Genomic DNA, 23,938 nt, shown 5'->3' with positions numbered 1-23,938 from the left:
TGCCGACATGCATCTTACACACCACTCAGCCATCTGTGATGGAAATGCTGTTTTTAACAGCCGTTTGTGAGTAACAATTTTTAAAATAAAGCTGCTTTGTAACTGATCCACAGTGAGCACTTAGAGTTGTTTTTGCTTCACCTTTTGTATATTCCGGGGAATCTACTGGAGTTCCTGTCTTTGCCTGGATCATTTACCCTATGAAGGGACCTAACTATTTGACCATCTGTTAATTCAGTGGTCAAGTCCTTAAGGTGAGTGAAGCAATTGCTCTGAAGGTGGAGGGTCTATGACCAATATCTTCCTTAAAATGTGCGATTGTCACGTGGAATCCTCTTGGTTCTTGCTGGGTCTTTTAGTCCTCTTCCCCTCTCTTGTTGAACTTTTTTTGTGATTGCTCTTTTAATACTGCATTTATCATTGCATCATTGCATTTTTATCATTGTATCATTGCATTTTTCATTTACCTGTTCTTGCGCTGCACCTTACCTTGTGTACATTTATAGTATAAATGTGGGATTTTTGAGGCACAGCATTTTTTATAAAAAAAAAATACCATTTATTCAATTCATTTAAAATTAGACAATATTAGTCCATACAACAACAGACTATAATAAAATACAATTGTAAAACAATCAATCCCAAATACTGACGTAATTGCACATAATAGTCTTTACAGCTCAACATGTTTCTTGGACATGGTCCTCTTCATCAAGAGCTATCTATACAGACTTTTAATTAGTGCCACCTAAATAGAATAACAAACTTTTAGTAATTATGTCAAAATACAGCAAAATTTAACATACTATGTGCAATGACATTCCCCCAGAAATTGCGATACATGGACCCGGATGTTTCCATACATGTATTCAACACACATGCCCGAAGGGAATCCCACGGGTTCCTCTCCCCCTTCCCCTCTTCCTCCAACCTCCAACCTCCAATATGGTTTTATTTACTTAAATATACTTCTGGATAATTTATATATCACAGGGATTGGTCCATGATTCAATATCATAAATCCATTTAAATCCAAAAACATTAAAAAGTTGTTTATCTTTTCCTAGAATAGGGGAAAATCTTTTGAGGACTATTATCATTCTGTGTTTATCCCAATAGACTTAAATAATATTAATAATAATAGATTTAAAATGGTTTCAATGGTATAGTAATCAAAAGGGATCAAGTAAGAGCAGTCTAATGTTATGGTTTACACACACTTCCGCAGTAGGAAGTGCTGAAAGCATTTGAGTGTGCTTATCATTAAAAAAAAATTAACAAAAGCATTATGTATGACATAGTGGTGAGTTATCTTTATAAAACATATGTAAGTGCAGAGATAGATGGTTCCAATGTGCAATATACAGTCCCTTCACTACTTACACCACACACAGCGACTTGCATGATGGCATCAAATCCACCTTCTGGGGAATCCAAATTACCAGAGATCTCCTGCTTGCCTACTAGTTCATTGAAAAGGCTTCCATTATTTGTGAGACTGAGTACATGCTTGAAACTGAACGGACTGGTACATTGCTGATTGGTGGTGCACGGGTTTATGAGTTTAGCAGGATTTGTACTAATATATGGCATGACTGTCTTCTCTACAAAAGACCCAAAACCTGAAGTAAAACAGACAGTATAAAGAAAAATTCAGTAAATTTACAACATACAAAGGGCAACGTATATCAAACAAACCAAGCTATTTATGAGAATGTGGAACTCCCCATCTCACATACAAACCATTACTGTTAAGGATTATGAAATCAAACACTACTGTTTCTTTGCTCTCTACAGCAACACAAGGGTACTGTATATTGATTCTGATTGTGTCAAATTAGCCACACTTAAAAGGAAAATACATTTCAAAAAGAATTAGCATTTATTGCTATGGATCTAGACCAAATTTAAACACTGTTTCCTAAAATAAAGGTAGGTTTAAAATATAGGGAGGTAAAAGATGGAAGGTTCAGACACAGGATAAACACTATGCCAAGGTAACCTAGAATAAAGTTCTGTACCAATAGACTTGAATCAACACATAAATCGGCAAAGTCAGCAATAAACAGTGCATATAAGCATTAACTGCAATATGTGTAAAAATACTATAACTAGTCTAGAGTGTACTCTAGGAGAACAGCTAGAATATGGTGCAATGTCCCCTGAGCGGTATCTCTTAGCATAAGCAATAGGTGAAGATCTCTGTGTAGCAGCTGTAAAAGGACAGTCTTTAGTCCTAACTTTTCAGCCAGCTAGCGTTGGGACCCAGCTGTACCACTGGTGCATATGAGAATAGTCCCAGTCAAGCCAGGGGGCAGAAATAAAGCTACTAAATGGCTGTAGATCAGTTCCTAAAGAGCTCAGTCTCTCTAGCATCCGATAGTAAATCCCCACAGTGTCAGGGCTGGGCTCTCTTCTCTGTGCTCAGGCTGCTCAGCTATTGAATAATTGTCAGCACTCATTATTTCCTCGGTGGCTCACCTGGTTATCATTATCTGCTTGTCAGTCCCACCTACAGCCAGCCCCTTCTGGCTATTTAAACTGCCTTGTTCATTCCTTTCCTGCCTTCGCCTGGTCAACATATCTGGAGTTTCTCTGCTGTGTTCCTGTGAAAGACTTTGCCCGGCTGAAGTCCCTTCTGGTTCCTGGTCCTGTTCTTCTGCCTCTGACTACATTGATCTCTAGTTTCCTGATTACTGGCTTGTCTGACCACCTGCTTTGGCTTATGATCCCTGGCTTATATTTTGACTACTTTTACTGATCTGTACCATTTTTTACCATTACATTAAAAGGTATGATTTTTACTGCATTTCTGTCTGAGTCAAGGTTCCTGACACACATCAGCAGCAAACCAGTCCAGTGATATTTCAACTCACCATATTAGTCCACTCTTTGCTCTGCACCCAGATGACTCTGGCTGTCGGTACCCATGAACTCAGCACTCTGGACGTTGCTCAGAATGTCATTCAGCATCAGTAGTGGTGCACACTGGACAGGTATGTGCACTCTCTGGTGTTCCCTCATGGCAAGAGAAGGCTATGTCCTGTAGAGCCTGAGAAAATGCAGCTCTTTCCCCTCCTCCAGGCGATCTCTCTCTGGGAAATGCAGTTCAAAAGCTTTTGATGACAGGGCGTGGCCTGAAGCCGCATGGAGTAAGGAGTGTGGTGTGAGAGCTCCAGCCAAATTTATCCTTTATCTCTATCCTTCGGGGCCAAATCACCCCCCAAAACCAACAATACCTGCTTCGGATACCTGTGGCTACTCCCGGGACTATGTCGCCACCCAAAAGAACCACAGGGACGACTGGAAAGTTGGATAAATACCGCCATGAGGAGCGGGACCCTGTGAATGAAGATGGCGCCACCTCAGCCATAGGGGAAGAGACTACGCAGTCGGGTGATACGGCCCGAATCCTTGAAGCTGTATCCCTTTGCCAAACAACCCTCACATCTAAGATAGAGGAAGTTAAAGTTGATATTTCTTTAATCCGTCAAGATATCCACAAACTAAGAGAGAGAGTGACCGAAGCAGAACGCAGGATCGGGCAAGCGGAAGATGAAATACCTCCACTGCAGATTACTACGGAGAGACTACAATACCAACTCAACACAGTCCTGAGTAGACAGGACGATATGGAGAACAGGCTACGCCGATGCAACCTCCGATTTGTGCGGTTACCGGAAAGATTGGAAGGCACTGACCCCCCCACATTCCTAGAGAACCTCCTAACTTCCACCTTTGGTAGAGAGGCCTTCTCCTCCACCTTTGTGGTGGAGCGCGCGCATCGGTTGGCAGCGCGTCCCCCACTCTCCGGAGCCCCTCCGAGAACCTTCATCGCAAAGCTCCTGAACTACCGCGACAGAGATACTGTCCTCCGCCTCACCGAGAAAGGGAACATACCCTTCGGAGAAGCCCACATTGCAGTATTCCCCGACTTCTCCGCAGAAGTTCAAAAGAAGCGGGCACAATTCTTAGAGGCCAAGCGACAACTACGAAACCATCATTTAACCTATGCAATGTTGTTCCCTGCACGCCTCCGTGTGATCGGAGACAGAAAGGCCTATTTTTTTGAGGATCCCTCGGCGGTCATCTCCTGGCTGGAACATCGCGCTGCGGCAGGCCCGGCATCATAGCCGTCTGCAACACGCTCCATCGCCCTGCTGATCCGCACCTAGAAGTTACTCTAGTCCTCAACCCGAGGACCTACGCCACCAGAACAGTGAGTCTAACTACATTTACTTTTCCACTTTCAACACCCTGGCATTTGTCACCCCAATGGACTTCCTCACACTTTGCTTGCCTACCCCCTTCAATCCAACAAGTTATCCACGTAACGCCATCTTCGTTACTTGCACAGTTACTTGGCCCCGCAACAGAGCCATCTACCCAGCCGGGTTCAATTAATCTCTCACACCCCCTTTGCAAGATCGGATGCTTAATTGTTCAGCACCGCCGTGCCCTTCTGTTGACTACTGTTCGCCCCTCACGGCGCCCAGGGGGATGCCCGACCCTCTCTCTGATTCACTCGGATGTACCATTTCTCCTATATCGATCGGATCAGGTTCCCTCCTGCAGCCGCAAAAAGTAATGTTTCCCTGGCCAGCTGCAGCCCCCACGGCCGTGGAGGGGTGCTACGAGTTTGCCTTGCCACGCTGGTCCAGAGTAGGCAAAGTTCTGGCTTTATTTGTTTTTTTCGTTCATTTTTTAATCTGTCTCATACGCATTTTTCTGCATAGTGCAACCGGTCATACTAAAATGCATATACAATGCTTGACATTATCAAGATTGCTTGGGATACTCATTTGTATGGCTCCCCACGGAATGGTGGCGGTCGCCACGCGGCCTCTTTTTACCAGTTCGCGGGGACTCATTGTACTATATTTTGTGGCCCTTGAATCTCATTCTGCATCATTATATGTTCTGGTTCTTTGTATGGTATATTTGTGTGTGGGTCATTTCATGCTGATCCGACTACGCTTACATCTGCCCTCAATGCTGGGATGGCCTCTTCAAAAATTGTCACGTGGAACGGGGATTGCGAGACAAAACTAAACGACTCGCTGCACTGTCCCACCTCAAACGCATACGAGCGGATATCTCGGTGCTTGTGGAGACTCATATCACAGGGCAAATGCAGCTGTCGCTCAAAAAACCTTGGGTGGGCTGGATGTATCAGGCCCCATTCACCAACAATTCCAGGGGGATAGCAATCCTAATTGCCAAAACGGCCCAATCCAGCTTCATGGTCTGCGGTCGGATCAGCATGGAAGGTTCCTTTTCTTGCACGCCACAGTGGGGGGACTCGAGATTCTATTGCTGGCCTTTTACATACCTCCACCATTCCAGTTTGCTATTCTCAAAGAGGGGCTGACCTTTATGACTGAACACCCGACAGTACCAGCTGTGTGGCTGGGCGACTTCAACACAGTGATTGACCCTAGGCTGGACAGACTCCGCTCACCAGCAACGCCACCGGACGGACCGGCCCTTACTAGGTTCGGCAGATTTTTATCAGAATTCGCCCTGACCGACACATGGCGATTTAAACACCCTAACACACCCGCATACTCCTGCTTCACGCCCTCACAGTCCGCAATGTCTCGTATAGACATGATATTGCTTACCCCAACCCTGATCCCAGAGCTCCTTGAAGTAGTATTTGGTGCGAGGGTCCTTTCGGACCACTCACCCTACTGGATCAAACTGCGACTGCCCTCCACTCCGCCGGTCCGCCGGTGGAGGCTGAACCCATTCTGACTCACTATCCTCACGGATACCGAGATTATACAGCGCGAGTGGTCTTATTACTTCTTGTCAAATCAAGGTTCGGCCTCGATCGGGACAATATGGGAGATGTTCAAGTCCCATGCCCGCCTGATTCTTTCCACCCACATAAATAGACACAAAGCCTCCTCCAAAATTATCATCCAGCAGGCTGAGGAACACTTAAATCTTCTTGAACGAAACTTCCTTGCAGATCCCACACCCTCTAACTCGGCTCAGCTTCACTTACAATCCAGGCTCACGGACCACTTACACTATGAAAAGGCCAAAAAGGACATATTTTTTTAGCAAACAGAGGGTGTTTGAGCATGGGGAGCGGGCGGGTAGAATACTTGCCTATATGGCTCCATTCGCAAGATGGAGTCGTGATTACAGACCCTGACCATGTGGCCCATGAGTTCCAAAGATTTTACATGGATCTCTACACCTCTAAAACCGACCATCCCCTAGAGGAGCTGCGCCACCTGCTGCATAGTATCAATTTCCCCACTCTCACGGCCTCCCAAGTAGATCTCCTCGAGGCACCCATCACCGAGGAGTGTATCGGGGAGGCTATAGCGAACTTACCAGCGTCAAAGGCCCCAGGTTCTGACAGGCTCCCGTTGGAATTCTATTCCCACTTTCAAGAAGTTCTTATACCCAGACTGGAATCTTTATACTCGCACATCTTGGACTCGGGCACACTCCCACGCACTATGAATGAGGCATTAATTATCCTTATTCCCAAACCTGGTAAAGACCCCCTTTACCCTGAATCTTATCGCCCAATATCTCTTCTCCAATTAGACGTAAAAATCCTCGCCAAGATCCTCGCCCTGAGACTCAACAAAGCCATACTTAGCCTCATCCACGCAGACCAAACAGCCTTTATGTCTAATAAGAACACAGCATTCAACTTAAGAAGACTATTCACAAACCTACAAGCTACACACGATGACGTCAGTTCTCGGGTGGTGGTCAGCCTCGACGCCGCTAAGGCGTTCGACTCCGTGGAGTGGAGCTATCTGTGGGAGTGTTTACACAGATTCGGATTTGGACCAAGATTTATCAGGTGGATCCAACTCCTATACCAGGCTCCCACTGCCCGAATCCAGGTCAACGGTAAAACATCCACCCCCTTTGCACTATCTAGAGGTACACGACAGGGCTGCCCCTTATCCCTTCTTCTGTACGCGCTGGACGTTGAGCCATTAGCCATCGCCATCAGGTCACACCCCAATATCAAGGGTCTCCGTTTGGGCCAACTGACAGAAGTAATCAGTTTATACGCTGACGATATGCTCCTCTATTTGTCAGACGCAGGTCCCTCCATAACAGCAGCACTACAACTCATTCAACAATTCGGAACCTTCTCGGGACTCCAAATAAATTGGTCAAAATCCCAAATACTTCCCATAGATATCTCTGTCCCAACAAACACTCAGGCCACCCTTTCACTGGTCAGGACCAACCAGATCAAATATTTAGGCATACAATGCTCGCGCTCCCTCACGGACTACGTGCGCCTCAACATCGAACCAATGTACGTTCTCCTTAAAAGTAAAACGCAAATATGGTCTAGGCTCCCTCTCGGTGTAATGGGTCACATTAACTTAGTGAAAATGGTCCTCCTTCCTAAATTATTATACCTATTCTGGCATGCCCCCCTACATATCCCGACCCACATATTTAGATCCCTGGAATCTATACTCAATACCTTTATATGGGGCTCCTCCCGACACAAATTATCATGGCAGACATTGAAGTGCCCCACTCACCTTGGGGGTACGGCCACCCCTGACCTCACTTTTTATTATATGGCTTCCCAATTGTCCCATTTCTATTATTTAAATAATCATGACAAACTCCATTACTCCGCTTTGGTATGCACATCTGCGACAGATGTAGTGGCCCATCCATTTCAGATAATTTTTTGTAAACACAGAGGGGTGTCTCGTCTCACGGGTGGGAACCACATGCTAAAACACCACGGCAAAATTTGGCAGCGCGCCCTTACTGCCGTTGGGGCCCCTTCCATACACGCCCACACACCACTCCCTGAACTACTGTCCATCCCAGACTATAAACTGTGGATTATTTATAAAGTCATCTACCTCTCCCAACTCATATCCAGAGGAGCAGTTAAAACATTTCAGACCCTAAAGGAGGAATATTCTCTTCCCAATTATATGTTTTTTCGAAATCTTCAAGTCCGTCACGCCCTCCAATCCCAATTTGACAACTCCATTCCTAACCTGGAAATAGTGACCTTTGCAGATATAGCTCTAGGTGACGACCCCAAAAAACTGATATCCAACCTGTATAATAGCCTACTCACACCCTCAGCTATCACCCATACGCAACACTTGAGAGCCAAATGGGAGACTGACACTGGTGAAATAAACGACGAACAGTGGGAAGAAATCCTTTTGATTAGCACGAAGGTGTCTCCTAAACTATCGGACTGCCTTACCCAACTTTATATCCTGCATAGGTCATACCTCACTCCAGCATGAATCTCTAAATATAAGCCAGATACTGATCCAGCCTGTCCCCGCTGTGGCAACAACCCCAGTACCTTTTATCACCTTATATGGTCCTGTCCACCTATCAAATGTTACTGGTCACAAATTGTCAAATTTCTCCACGACCGCATGGGCTGCCCCCTAACACTATGCCCACGTCAATGCCTGCTTGGCCTTCTTCCCGTTTCAGAGGAAGCAAAGTATCTATCGATATTCTTGCAGGAAACCCTTTTTGCAGCCAGAATGCAGATAGCCCAACAGTGGCTTCGGCCCGCCCCCCCCTACCATGCAACAATGGAAGAGGGCTGTGAATCTTACCCTCCCCTACAAGAAGGTTTTGTATACCCACCGTGGCTGCCCGGGCAAATACCATAAAATATGGGACAGGTGGATAAATGAGTCTTCCACATGCACTGACTAGTACCAATTGTGTCCCACCTCTTCTGTTTTTACTTTTCTTGTTCTTTGACTTTTATTTGTTTGGTGAAATTGTAGTTGCACAGACCCAGCCTTTCCCTAAGCAACCTACCTTTTATACATGTATGACAATATTTGATACCTGAATTTAAGCCATAATGACATGCTTAAAATTCTGTGAACTGAACACTATGCATAACATTGAAATATATTGCACTTTGTAATCCGTTGTTAATAACCTGTATTGACATTTATGCTCAATAAACTTTTCGTTTGATCAAAAAAAATAAAATGCAAATCAATTTAAAAAAAAAAAACAGCTTTTGATGACAGTAGAGTCTCTTTCCTCTGGACTACAGTTCCCACAGTGCAGTGCTGCTTGATTCAGCACAACAGTAGAGCAGCTGCAGCCAGTTTCCCTCACTCTCCATTCTCAGCCAAGCATATGGCTACACTGCATATTTGTGCATTTACACGCATTGAGCAAGCCCCTTAAAACAAATGGTACATGTACAGATTTGTGTATTTTAAAACAAATCGATAAAAGAAGAGGAGGGAGCACCATCCTCATGCATTATCCCAAGCACCATTTATTTAAACAATATGTATAAAATTACTCACAAAAGTTGCCAGTACATGAAAATGTAATAATTCACCTGAGATTCAAGGACCTAAATGACCAATGTGAAAGTTCATACAACACAGTGCAAGAAGGTCAACGCATTTCAAGGGATATACCCTTTTCATCAGAGCAAACCTATAATGTAACTCTTACCTATCTTGAAATCTGAAGTAATTTGTTTCATTTTCTCCATTATAACTGTGCCAAGATTTTTAACATTCTCTAAATCATTTTTCATAGAATATGACAGGTCCATAAGATAATACAAGTCAATAGGATAATTTTCTGCTCTTCTAAATGTTAAATTAAATGTCTGGGGTTCACCTGTACAAAAATAAAAGAAATAAATGCAAATGAAAACACAAAGAATCTATTGGGTTGATTTACTAAAATTGGAGAGTGCAAAGTCTGGTGCAGCTATGCATGGTAGCCAATCAGCTTTTAACTTCGGTTTGTTCAATTAGGCTTGACAAAAAAAATCTGGAAGCTGACTGGTCTCTATGCAGAGCTGCACCAGATTTTGCACTCTCCAGTTTTAGTAAATCAACCCCTGTGTGTCAAGGCTTATATACAGAAGCCTGTTAGGGTCCTTTTACACAGGCGGTCTGCCCGGCAGACTCCGCTTTGCTCAGCTGGGGATTGATCCGCTGATCCCTGCTGAGCAGGCGGATGACAGGTCTATCTCCACTCACTGTGCAGAGCCCGCTCAGAAGATCAGATGAAAACGGACCACCTGTCCATTTTCATCCGATCCACCAGACGGATGGAAAATAGGGTCATCATCCGCCTGGATTTCACGGACAGGATCGGATCGGATAGCAGCGGGTGTCAGCAGACATGTCATCGCTGACATCCGCCGCTCCATAATAGTGAATGGAGTCTCCGATCAGGTCCGCCTGAAAAACTGACAGGCGGACCTGATCGGAAAGCCCGTGTGAAAGAAGCCTTACACTCAGAACATATGTCTGTCTGTACCTGATCTTAGTTTAAATTTTAATTGCTGGGGTCTGATCTGTGTAATTTCAGAGGAGTTCACAGAATTTCCTTTGGTCTTATATGTTATAGGGTTGTCCTTGAGCTTTTCCTTGCTTGCTCTGGGATTCTGAATGTCTTCCTCTGGACAGCCCTTAAGTCTCAACGCAGCAAGATCATCACAGCGTGCAGATGTGGGCTCACCTTCTTGTAAAAAATCCTAAAATTAAGCATTAGGTATAAAAATTAAAATGCATGAAAAGTAAATCAAGTGCATAAATAAAATCAACTGCATAAAATAAAAATGGTTCCTAACTTGTTATGGCAGTTAAAGCGGTATGAATTCTACCATATTTTCTTGGTTTAACTGGTTCCACTCAGCCAGTGCTGTACATCAAAAGCTATCAGTATGATCAAGAAGGCTTAAAATTGCAAATTAGTCTTTAAACTAGAAACTGATGCATTTCAGCCAAATTCTTGGATTAAATATCCAGAACAAAAGGCTTATAAAGTAACTCCACTTTTGTTGATTAATTAAAGCGGGGGTTCACCCACACCGCCAAAAAAAAAAAATATTAAAAGCCAGCAGCTACAAATACTGCAGCTGCTGACTTTTAATACATGGCCACTTACCTGTCCCAGGGTCCAGCGATGTCGGCAGGGGACGCCGAGAACCTGCTCGGTTCTCGGCAGCTGCCGCCGCCATCCTAAGTGAGGGAATCAGGAAGTGAAGCGTTGCGGCTTCACTTCCCGGTTCCCTACTGCGCATGCGCAAGTCGCGCTGCGCGTCCCAAGTGGTCCCCGCTCTCTCCTGGGAGCTGTGTGTTCCCAGGAGACAGCGCGGTGGGGACGGGAAGAGGCATAGACTCCCATGGAAGTCTATGTCGGAAGTGGGTGCAAATACCTGTCTTAGACAGGTATCTGCACCCCCCTCCCCCCTGAAAGGTGCCAAATGTGACACCGGAGGGGGGGAGGGTTCCGAAAAGCGGAAGTTCAATTTTTGTGTGGAACTCCGCTTTAATACAGTAAGGAGAAACTTATATCAGCATACACCAGTAAGGCCCCTTTCACACTGCGGCGGTTTGCAGGTGTTATTGCGCTAAAAATACCGCCTGCAAACCGCCCCTAAACAGCCTCCGCTGTTTGTTCAGTGTGAAAGCCCGAGGGCTTTCACACTGAAGCGGTGCGCTGGCAGGACGGTAAAAAAAGTCCTGCGAGCCGCATCTTTGGAGCGGTGAAGGAGCGGTGTGTTCATCGCTCCTAAACCGCTCCTGCCCATTGAAATCAATGGGACAGCGTGGCTATACCACGGTAATACCGCGGCTATAGCCGCGCTGTACGAGCGGGTTTAACCCTTTTTCGGCTGCCAGCGGGGGTTAAAACCGCACCGCTAGCGGCCGAATACAGCCGGAAAAACGACGGTAAAACAGCGCTAAAAATAGCGCTGTTTTACCGCCGACGCCCCCACCGCCCCAGTGTGAAAGGGGCCTAACATTTGTGTTTTTTGAATACTAGGAATGACATTCATCCCCTTATGTATGTCTTAACCACTTCAGTCCCCAAAGGATTTGCCCCCCTAAAGTGGTTGTAAACCCACAAAAAAAACTTTTATTTATTTTTTATTGTTTTTACTACTAATGGCGGCGATCTGCGATTTTTAGCGTGACTGCGCCATTGCGGCGAACAATTCTATCCCCAAATGACACTTTTTGGGGACCAGTGACATTGTTACATTCATCAATGCTATAAAAATGCACTGATCAATTTAAAAATGACACTGGCAGGGAAGGGGTTAACAATAGGGGGCGATCAAGGGGTTAAGTGTGTTCCCTGGGTGTGTTCTAACTGTAGGCGGGATAGGCTCACTGGGACATGACAGAGATCACTGTTCCCGGTCACTGGGAACATAAAATCTCTGACATGTCATCTGGCAGAACGGGGAATCGCTTGTTTACATAGGCAGTTCCCCGTTCTGCCTCTGTACACTGTGATCACGGGTCGCCGGCAGACATCGAGTCCACTCCCGCGGCGTGCACCTGCTATCTCCTATGCAGGGGCCGACATATACCTACGGCGGTTTGCGCAGGAGAGCAGACCCGCCGCAGTATAGTGACGGCAGCTGGTCGGCAAACGGTTAAAGAGTGCTTTTATCGGATTTGAACTCTATCAAAAATGAATGTAATTCCAGGATTCAATATACAGGTACCCCTCACTTAATGACCAGGTTCTGTTCCCACGACCAAGTCGTTAAACGAATTGGTTGTTAAACGAGGAGCTACAAGTAATCAATATTTTTAGCATTCTTAACTACTGTACTGTACTGTAGGGATGAGCTTCGAGTTCGAGTCGAACTCATGTTCGACTCGAACATCGGCTGTTCGCAAGTTCGCCGAACAGCGAATAATTTGGGGTGTTCGCGGCAAATTCGAATGCCGCAGAACACCCTTTAAAAGTCTATGGGAGAAATCAAAAGTGCTAATTTTAAAGGCTTATATGCAAGTTATTGTCATAAAAAGTGTTTGGGGACCTGGGTCCTGCCCCAGGGGACATGGATCAATGCAAAAAAAAGTTTTAAAAACGGCTGTTTTTTCAGGAGCAGTGATTTTAATAATGCTTAAAGTCAAACAATAAAAGTGTAATATCCCTTTAAATTTCCTAGCTGGGGGGTGTCTATAGTATGCCCGTAAAGTGGCGCATGTTTCCCGTGTTTAGAACAGTCTGACAGCAAAATGACATTTCAAAGGAAAAAAAGTCATTTAAAACTACTCGCGGCTATTGCATTGCCGGTCCGACAATACACACAAAAGTTCATTGATAAAAACGGCATGGGAATTCCCCACAGGGGAACCCCGAACCAAAATTAAAAAAAAAAATGACGTGGGGGTCCCCCTAAATTCCATACCAGGCCCTTCAGGTCTGGTATGGATTTTAAGGGGAACCCCGCGCCAAAATTTAAAAAAAAACGGCGTGGGGTCCCCCCAAAAATCCATACCAGACCCTTATCCGAGCACGCAACCTGGCAGGCCGCAGGAAAAGAGGGGGGATGAGAGAGCGCCCCCCCCTCCTGAACCGTACCAGGCCACATGCCCTCAACATTGGGAGGGTGCTTTGGGGTAACCCCCAAAACACCTTGTCCCCATGTTGATGAGGACAAGGGCCTCATCCCCGCAATCCTGGCCGGTGGTTGTGGGGGTCTGCGGGCAGGGGGCTTATCGGAATCTGGAAGTCCCCTTTAACAACCAAGATCCCGCCCCCCCCGTGTGAAATGGTAAGGGGGTACAAAAGTACCCCTACCATTTCACTAAAAAACTGTTAAAAATGACAAGAGACAGTTTTTAATGTCAAAATCAGGTGTATAGAAAATCCGCCCCCTCCTATACCCAAAACACTGCGCTGATGGAAAATGAAGCCTAAATCTAAGCTGCTGCTTAAAGTGTAACAACCATAAATGCAAAAATTTGATTCACCAAAATCTAGCCCCTAATGAATTCAAATAGCAGCGCTCACTGAACTCCTAATCATAAATAAAATAAATTAAATAAATGAGTGATTAAATAATCCACCAGTGATAAACTTATATACTCACTCCTTCCTACTACTGTACATCAAAATAATGGGATCCCATGATGTTTCGTCATGAAGACTTAATCATGGGATCCCATGATGTTTCGTCATGAAGACTTAATCATGGGATCCCATGATTAAGTCTTCATGACGAAACATGTCGGGGCGTGGCTACACGGCAATCGAACGATTGTGACGTAGGACGCTGTGACAGGGTGCGCCATACGAGGAAGTGCGGAAGTGGGTCCTAGCAACACCAGGGATCGGGTGAGACGGGTATTAGAGAGCGCAGTACCTGAGTCCGCCGCGACCACCATACACTGGTTTTACTGTTTGGAGTTTATGCTGTGACAGCTTGCTGTGCTGTGCTGTTTTGAGCTTGAAGTGAATTTTAAAGATGTGAGTTTAATGGTGGAGGAGTGTGTTATTTTAATAAATATCATTACGTTATTGCACTATTGGATCATTTTCTTTTTTTCATGTGGAGAGAGCTCTTTATCATTACACTCTGGATATGTAAAGGTGAACTATTGGAGGCCATTTATTTCCCTTTTCTGTGTGGGATAAAGCTTTGTGGCCCAACACGAGAGTGTGGGCGAAAGGAGCTGGTGAGTTTACTAACCTAAGGGGAGTGGATTCACAGTCACAGAGGTGCGGTGGAAGAGTATTTAAAGTGGAGATCTACACTGTATCACGTCACGGATCAATACTTTTGGACTTTTTTTACACATTTGTGGACTTATTGACACTGGTGTTTATATATATATTCTTCAATTTTTTAATATATATTTTTGTGTACAGCTATGATATTCACATAATTGGTTATGCGCACTATATTTGTGAATTTAGATCATATTATTTTGATGCACAGTAGTAGGAAGGAGTGAGTATATAAGTTTATCACTGGTGGATTATTTAATCACTCATTTATTTAATTTATTTTATTTATGATTAGGAGTTCAGTGAGCGCTGCTATTTGAATTCACTTGGGGCTAGATTTTGGTGAATCAAATTTTTGCATTTAAGAGACAGTTTTTGACAATTCCTTTATTTAAATGCTTATTCTTTCTTCTATCTTCCTTCATCTTCTTCTTCTTCTTCTGGTTCTTCTGGCTCTTCTGGTTCTTCCTCCGTTGTTCTCATCCAGCATCTCCTCCGCGGCGTCTTCTATCTTCTTCTCCTTGGGCCACTCCGCACCCATGGCATGGGGGGAGGCTCCCGCTCTTCTCTTCATCTTCTTCTCTTCTTCATCTTCTTCGCTTCTTCATCTCCTTCTCAGGGCTGCTCCGCATCCATGCTGGCATGGTGGGAGGCTCCCGCTGTGTGACGCGTCTCCTCTTCTGACGGTTCTTAAATAATGGGGGGTGGGGCCACCCGGTGACCCCGCCCCCCTCTGACGCACAGGGACATGACGGGACTTCCCTGTGGCATTCCCCGTGACGTCACAGGGAAGTTCCGTCAAGTCACAGTTAACCCCTTGATCGCCCCCTAGTGTTAACCCCTTCCCTGCCAGTGACATTTACACAATAATCAGTGCATTTTTATAGCACTGATCATTGTATAATTGTCAATGGTTTCAAAAATGTGTCAAAAGTGTCTGAAATGTCCTCTATAATGTCACAGTCCCAATAAAAATCCTAGATCACCGCCATTACTAGTAAAAAAAAAATAATAAAGATGCCATAAATCTATCCCCTATTTTGTAGACGCTATAACTTTTACGCAAACTGATCAATATACGTTTATTGCGATTTTATTACCAAAAATATGTAGAATATATCGTCCTAAACTGAGGAAAAAATTAGCTTTTTTATCAGCTAAAGCAACGCAGTGCCGAATCGCAAAAAATTGCCTGGTCATTGAGCAGCCAAAACTTCCGGGGCTGAAGTGGTTAAACAGGTAAGTCATTAAATGAGGAGTATCTGTATACTCTTCATCAAATTCATGCCTTATACTTAGACTAGAAGGGTTAAATTAGAGAGTTTGTAGCTACCTGTACTGTATGAATGTTACCTAGACCTATGGATACTGTCTGTGTAAATTGCTCTTTACTCCATAATTTAATCTAAATATTTCATTAGAATCTTCTCTAGAAAATACTTTTTTCTCTTTGTCTGTCTGAGAATTAGGATCTCTTTATCATTTCAAGTAGTCTTTTCTTGCCTGGCTTCCATAAGTCAATGTATCTCACTATTATCTTCACTCTAAATCTCCTCAATAGTCTAAGGCCGGCCCCCATCAACACAGACAGCGCTGACGGGAATCCCTCCTGCCGAGACATTGTCTTTTCCCGGTGGGGAAACGGGAGCAAGAAGGCAAGCCGTCCCCGACAAACAGTGATTTAGACATGTGTGGTTAGTTTCGTTCCGAATTTATATTCGGACTAATTTTTCATTATTCTGAATACCCGAATTACAATATAAACAAATTTTACTGAATTCCCCCGAATAACGTAACGAAATTCGTCCGAATTTCGGAGATTCAGACTGAAATTTGAATCTAATTTTACATTGAACTCCAGTCAAATTCTAACTGTACACATATTGCTGAAATCAAAGATTGTGTTATTAGAGTACCATTTCGAAATAATTCTGTTTTTGTTAAGCCAAAGGTGATTTAAAGAGTCATTGTAATCATTTGATGAAGATTTTTCTTTTGTTTGTTCACTTTGCTGCATTCAAATCAAAAACAATATAACATTTTTTGTTTCGACCGATTCGAAAATTTACCAATTTGAACGTTCCGAATCGAAAAAATCTGTAATTGCTAAGAAAATTCCGAATACGAACTCCGAATACGAACTCCGAATACAAATTGAACGAATCAACCGAATTAAACTAAACGAACTAACTAGATTAACGAATCAAAACGAAACACAACAAATTTTTTCGTCCTGCACATGTCTACAGTGATTATCACTAGCGGCTATAGCAGCTACTTGCAATAATCAGAAGCGAATCCGGCAGGCAAGTTGATTGTTTTTTTTTGGTGTTCTTTTTTTTGTCCTTTCTTCTTGTTGTTTGTTTGATTTTTTTTACTGTATGTTTGTATAATATGTTAATATGGAAAACTTCAAAAAATAAAATCTGAATTAAAAAAAAAAAAAAAAAAAAACTTGGTACATCCACCCTGCCCATTAATGGTTCGAATCTCGGCCGGGGCTCGAATCTAAAGCTGGCGATACATGAGTCTGTTTTTTTCAGCGCAAAAAAAACTGACCTGATTCCCCCATCCACACATATATATATATGGAGCTATACAATTTTACATTTCCTTTTGGATATCACAAACAGTTCATTATCCCAACTTACCACTTTTTTGCACCACCCACAATTTGGTCCAGCTTGTATACATTCTCCACAAGATCTGGCATTCGCTTTTAAACACTCCGTTCCACCTAAAATATTATTATATTAGTTACCCGGACATTATCAGCCCAAGCTAAAGCAGTCTCATACCAGTTTAAAGGAGTTGTAAAGGCAGAAAGTTTTTTTTATCTTAATGCATTCTATCAATTAAAGCGGACCTTCAGGGTTTTTTTTATCTTTCCTGCTATTGAATCGTCTGCCCTTGCTGTGTTAACTTTGGAAAGTAAAACATTCCTTTGGTGCCAGTAAATACCTTATATTTGTTACTTCTGCTTTTTGTCCTTGTAATCCACCTAGGCCAGGGATTTGTAATTAGCGGACCTCCAACTGTTGCAGAACTACAAGTCCCATGAGGCATAGCAAGACTCTGACAGCCACAAACATGATGCCCAGAGGCAGAGGTAGCACAGTGGTGTAGTGGTTAGCACTTTCACCTAGCAGCAATAGGGTCGCTGGTTCAAACCCCGACCACAACACCATCTGCCTGGAGTTTGCATGTTCTCCCTGTACCTGCGTGGGTTTCCTCTGGTTACCTCCCACACTCCAAAAGACATGCTGGTAGGCTAATGAGATCCTGCCAAAAAAATTGACCAAATATGTGTTTGTAAGCGCGTTGGGACCCCATGGGGTAAAGGACCGCACTATACCACAGATGGACACCGGTGGCAAAAAGCGCCTTCAGGCAATTCAGTTTGCATAGGTAGCGCTATACAAGTCACTCATTCATTCAGAGGCTTGATGGGACTTGTAGTTTTGCAACAGCTAGAGGTCCGCTAATTGCATATCCCTGGCCTATATGAATGACGTGTTGTACAGCACTTGCGCTGACTCCCGGGATAGACTCTTCAGGTATCGTTTTTTTTTTCTCACTATCGTGAGAGTTTGCTAGCAGGGGAGAGGGGCGGGGAGAGTGGAGGAGGGCACACAGGGCTGCCAGAGGACTTTCACAGGAAAGCAGAGGAGGGCTGGAGGGGGCCGGATGAGGGTGGAGATAGGAGGAATACAATGCCTCCCGGTCGCGCATGTGCAGTAAACAGAGCGCTTTGCATCTGATGTGTATAGGATACTATAACAGAGGCAGTAAACTTCTGCTGCTGCTACTGCTAAATCATCATGTAAGCAAAGGGCTGCGCTGCTATAGCATAACTCCCAACTTTTTGAGATGGGAATGAGGGACACCTATTGGCAAAAGTATACAGGCACAGGACACACCCCTTGCCATGCCCCCTTAAAGGAGAATTGTACAAAAAAACAAAATTAGTTAAACCCACAAGTGCTTTTTTTTTACCACTACTATTCCTTTATATTGGCTTTTGGAATTTACAAATGCAGCAATTTAGAAATCAGATGAAAGGTTTGGCACTGGAAAACACTTTTTGATAGATAAAAAGTGCATTTTATATAAAACTATATAGATCAGACCAAAATGAGGGACAAATGAGGAGGAATGAGGAACAGAGGGACATTGCTCCAAATCAGGGACAGTCCCTCAAAATCAGGGACAGTTGGGAGCTAAGGCTATAGTAACCTGTACACGTCGGATCGGAAGAGCTCTGCTTATTGCACATGTGCGACTGGGAGGCATTGTACTGCGCACGCACGAGATTTTACTGGCCGACGAGGCAGAGAAACAGAGGCTATTGCAGGAAAACTGTGGCCAGGGCTTTAGTTGCCCTCATACCCCACAAGAACTGTGGGGTATGAGAAACAAGCCAAAAAGGTTAAAAACTATACAAATTCCTAATTAAGCTTTACAAGGTTAGAACTACATACTGTTATATTTTTTTAGATTATGTGTGTTTGACTGCAGTTCCTCTTTAAGTTAAAAAGCCTTCTGTGTGCAGCAGCCCCCCTCAGCCCCTCTAACACTTACCTGAGGTCTGTCTCTGTCCAGCGATGTCCACGAATGTCTCAGAGGTCCAAGATTCTCCCTCCTGATTGGCTAAGAAACAGCAGCGGCACCATTGGCTGCCGCTGCTGTCAATCAAAGTTAGCTAGCCAATCAGGGGAGAGAGGGGGCTGGGCCAGGTCGGGACGCCGTGTCTGAATGGAAACAGAGAGCTGTGACTTGGCTCAGGTGTCCCATAGCAAGCTGTTTGCTGTGGGGGCACTGAACAGGAGGGAGGGGCCAGGAGCACCAAAGAGGGACCCGAGAAGAGGAGGATCAGGGCTGCTCTGTAATAAGGCTTACCTATAGATAGTGTAAATATCTCCTAAACGTGCACCGTTTAGAAGATATTTAGCATACGTGCAGCCAGTGACATCACTGGCCCATGCGCTCTGAAAGAATGGCCACCCGTGCCATTTCTTCAGAGCCCCGTGCCGTGAGTGACGTCATTGCACAAAACTGGAGTCCATGAACCTGGAAGCAAGACAGGTGAAGATGAGGACACCGGCAGCACTGACATCTCGGCGCTGGAGGAACTTTGTTTTAAGGTAAGTTTAACATAATGTGCTAGTATGTGATGCATACTAGCACATTATGCCTTTACCTTGTAGGTACAAAAAAAAAGTCACACTCACTTTGCTGAGCATTGTTGTATAAAATTGAACCAAGACACAGTCCCATGAAGATGAGTTCATACATCATCTGTAAGGAAACAGAATGCTTTCATTAGTGGCTTAAATTGCGTAAATGTCTCTTAAAACTATGCATACATCAGTCCAATTTGCCAAAGATTTGTTCTTTTGGATGAACAATATATACTATTAATTGTTTAGTTCCATAAAGTTTTATTAGGATTCGACATGGCATACAAAAAAAAAAAAAAGGAAGTGCGTGTGGTCACCATTATATGGCATATATGAACAGGAGATAAACGTCATAAGTAAGCAGCTTTTAAAAGACAAACATACCCAATATATTGTGCATAAAAAAATAAACAGGAAAAAGGTATACCATAGCTTCTCACATGCCAATCTTGCAGTGTCAACACACATATATCCCTGAAAATAATAGCCAAGGAGTGGGTTGGCAGTCTAATGTTGGGGCTGTTCACATGGAGTTACTAGCTGCATAATAGTTAATCAAAAGGCAATATGGCATGAGGGGTGTAAGGTTTGTACCAGGGGCCATATATTTTGTAAAAGATGCGATATAGTTCAAAATATAGCAGCAAAAGTGCAAAACACGTTTTTGCCTTTTTTTGCATTTTCCCGTGGCCGGCGGTCAAAACATTCCTAACCCGAATGCAATTCTTGGCGCAAACTGTTGGCGCTATATAAATCCTGTATAATAATAATAATAAATTCTTCCGTGTTCAGGAGAGGGAGGTTTAACCTCACCTAACTGCAGCAGCTCCTAAACTCTACTAAAAGCCTATGTGTAAATGGACATATAGGCTTTTATGGAGTTGAGTTTAGGAGCTTTGGCAAAAAACTCCAAAAGCTTCTAAACTCAAGTTTAGGAGCTGCCTGTGTACATGACGTCTTATGGTCAAAGCTCTTTTGATCATACTTCTCTTGTGGGTCACAGGTATGCACTTACTTGTTTCAAAGTCAGAATTCTGAGATTAAAACTTGAGGCCATTTATTCAACAAAATTCTGAATTTCAAAGTCAGAATTCTGAGATTAAAAGTCAAAATTTTGAGTTTCAAAGTCAGGGCTCTTCCATAACTTATGGCAAAGCTTACAAACCTCAGAAAGATTTTTTACATGTCTAGAAATAAAACTGTAAACATTTCTGTTCTATTTTTTTCAAAAACCACGGGAAATGAGGGACATCACAGAAAAACTGTATTTCAACACAATTACTGTTTAAAAAGGAATAGATAGCAAAACAATTATAAAAAGTTATAAACCCAATATCATTCTGTTATCAGTTCAGCTTCCTCATCCTTGATCTCATTTATAATTAGTTAGGACTAAGCTACGCTGCCAAAAAGGCTGGGACATGGCCCAGCAGCAACTTTGCAGCAGGGACAATGTTAAAATTAAGTGAATTTTCTGATGTCTAAATGTCCATTGAGGGCCCATAGGAACCAAAAGAGTGTATGCAAACAAAGCATGTACAAGGTACATACAAATGCACCCTGTAACGTGCGTTGCAGAACATGCATAGGTGTGGACAGGGAGTGGAATTTTTTTGGTATTTAAATGATCAAAGCTTTGTTTTGTATCATTATTTTCACAAATTATTATTTTATCATCATGGTTTCTTTTCCTCCTCTCTTCAATAGACCCTTTACTAAAACCTTGTTATTGCCACCCTGCTGACACCTTCCAGCCACTGCCTTTTTTTTAAATTAGATATGTTTATAGAGCACTGACAATTTAAACACCTCTTTATATAGTGTACATTCACATCAGTTTCTGCTCTAAAGGAGCTTACAATCGAATTTCTGTATCCCACGTGCATACATACAAATACTAGGGCCAAATAGCCTACCGTCATGTCTTTGGAGTGTGTGGGGGAAACCAGCGTACCATGAAGAAAACCCACGGAAGCAGAGGAAAAACGTGCCAACAGATAATGTCCTGGTTGGATTCAAACTGGGGACCCTGGTGCAACAAGACGAAAGAGCTAATCACTCAGCCACTGTGCTGCCCACTGCCTTGTCATTCTGTTTGCCCACTGGTGCAGGAAGTCATAGCTCTGTATTAATGTTAAGTCACTCTAGTGGAGCATACACAGAATCAAGCCTCCTACCCGCCCCCTATGTGACAGTATTTGGATCTTTTTGTCATAATTTTTGTCCTGTCCTGTCCTGTTAGGAAAAAGAAGCTTGTGAATGCAATGAGAAATATATCACAATAACATTAAGATCAGAGAAGAGAATATTTCTGGTTTATTCCATGTTTAGTCTGTTTTTGTACATTCTTCAGAAATAGATGACTTATTAGTCATTAGAAGAGATAAGAAGGGCAGCAAAGTATCTAGCATGTCTGACAAACAACATTCAGTTTCTGATGAGTGTATCCCTCAAACAAATGGCGTTTTTTACATCAAGCTGTGTTTGCCCTCTACTGTCAGCTACTAGTATCACAATATAAAGTAAAATCATGTATGTCACTTCCTGATTCAAGGGTTGTTGGGAAAAGATCCTGGAAGGAAGTAGTGAATAGAGAGAAGGTCTCAGCCTTGTGTCCCGTCCATGCTACTAATATCAGATCAGAAGAGATGATTATGCAAGTATTTCTATGTTCTAATAGTTTAACTGCAGCTGCGCATAGCTTCTTGAGTGTATTGCTGAATCCTTGTGACAAACAGAGTATCTCTGTCCTATTACTATCTCAGATGCACAGTGCCAGATAACTAGGACTGCATTCCAGACTGGTTGGGTAACAGCTGGAAGGTCTCATCATCACCCCAGATCTTCTGTTCAGGTCTCCGACACAAAGACAGACACTGTTTTTTTCTCACGGGCCTCTGCAATGGGAATTTGCTGCAACATTCATCTTGAGGTATCTCTATAAATAGCTACAGTATATATACCTGGATATATGTGCACAATTCCACCGGGACTCCTATCGGGCTCTTTGCTGATAATATCTGTTTTTACATTGAATGAATGTACTGTTATTGATCTTTTTTTTAAAATAAAGCTTGTGTTATTCCTTTATTATTGTGCATTTATATGCTTATGGTTAATGTTACCAGGGCTTTTTTTTCAGGGGGAACTTGGTGGAACTCAGTTCCACCACCTCTGGCTCAGACCCTTTGGTGCCTGCTCACCACAATCACTTGTAATCACAGAAGTCTGGTTTCTGTGTTTACAAGTGACAGCTCAGCAATCTATATGTAATGCAATCCTGGTATTTAATGCCCCTTTAAGACCCTCCTACTGTTTTCGTGAAATTTGACTGCACACACGCACTATTTGATGTGATTTGGAGGTAGGAGGGGTTTTGTGAGGCCATGGTTAAGTTCCAGCACCTATTGTTTGAGAAAAAAAAGCACTGAATGTTACTGTATATACTGATTGCACTAGTTCTTTTACTTCCAATTACTTTGATTAGATTACTGGTTAACTTCCCAGGAATGGAATCCCCTCTATTCACAGAGGCCCTTTCCTGGGTGAAAGCACTTTATTATCAGTTCCACTCTTCCACTTAGCAAAGGTTTAGCAAAATCCTGTTTGGGGAGGGCCATTTCTCATAGCCCCCCACTCCCCAGAAGAGAGCTACACTTAGATAGTATTAGCTTTGTGCGCATGCACTGCAAACTACTTGCTAAGAAAAATGCATATCCTCAGTTGTTCAAATTATGTTAACCATTTCTCGCCTGGCTGTTGTATATAAGCGGCCGCACGGACGCTTTGCTGATGCAGGTAGAAATATCTGTCTGTCCTCCGCATCATCCACTTGTGTGCGGCTCCTAGAGCAGGCAGTAGTGAGCTGGGACACATCAAATCACATGACAGTTGCAGGACCAGTGAAATTGGTCCTGTACCATGTGATTGTTGTGGCCAATCACAGGTATTATAAATGTAAACAAAGACTGCATGGGGCAGACATGGTCTCTTTCTCCCCACACTGGTAGCCAGCTAACAGTGTCCCTGATCGATCGTTTGCCCACCAGTTTGGTGTGAATAAACTGCAGCCTACCACACCTGTCCCAATGTCACCAGTGCAGCCAGGAACAGTGTACCATATTGCTAACTACACTAGTCAGTGTCACCAGTCCAGTGCCACCAGTCAGTGTTCCTATCTGCAGTAACGTCAGCCCAGTATACACCAGCACCAGTGTCCTGAACACCACTGTGCC

The 23,938-nt window shown here is 43.5% G+C and overlaps 1 protein-coding gene across 1 annotated transcript in view; it reads right to left on the bottom strand.

Annotated features, from left to right (window-relative positions):
- The window catches only part of LOC141144314 (integrin beta-1-A-like), a 98,037-nt gene extending 76,223 nt beyond the window's left edge, over positions 1-21,814 (bottom strand). Inside the window, exons 1-6 of the mRNA XM_073629869.1 lie at positions 21,620-21,814; positions 19,755-19,821; positions 17,175-17,260; positions 10,303-10,519; positions 9,481-9,651; positions 1,384-1,622 (exon numbers count right to left, since the gene is read on the bottom strand). Coding sequence (XP_073485970.1) covers positions 1,384-1,622; positions 9,481-9,651; positions 10,303-10,519; positions 17,175-17,260; positions 19,755-19,821; positions 21,620-21,625 — 786 coding nt within the window. The 5' untranslated portion in view covers positions 21,626-21,814. The remainder of the gene's footprint in view (positions 1-1,383; positions 1,623-9,480; positions 9,652-10,302; positions 10,520-17,174; positions 17,261-19,754; positions 19,822-21,619) is intronic.
- Between the last annotated feature and the right edge of the window lie 2,124 nt (positions 21,815-23,938).

The sequence above is a fragment of the Aquarana catesbeiana genome, linkage group LG05, assembly GCF_042186555.1.
Source record: "Aquarana catesbeiana isolate 2022-GZ linkage group LG05, ASM4218655v1, whole genome shotgun sequence".
NCBI classification, from domain to species: domain Eukaryota; kingdom Metazoa; phylum Chordata; class Amphibia; order Anura; family Ranidae; genus Aquarana; species Aquarana catesbeiana.
The sequence above is the reverse complement of the archived record's forward strand: the minus strand, read 5'-3'. Positions and strand labels throughout refer to the sequence as shown.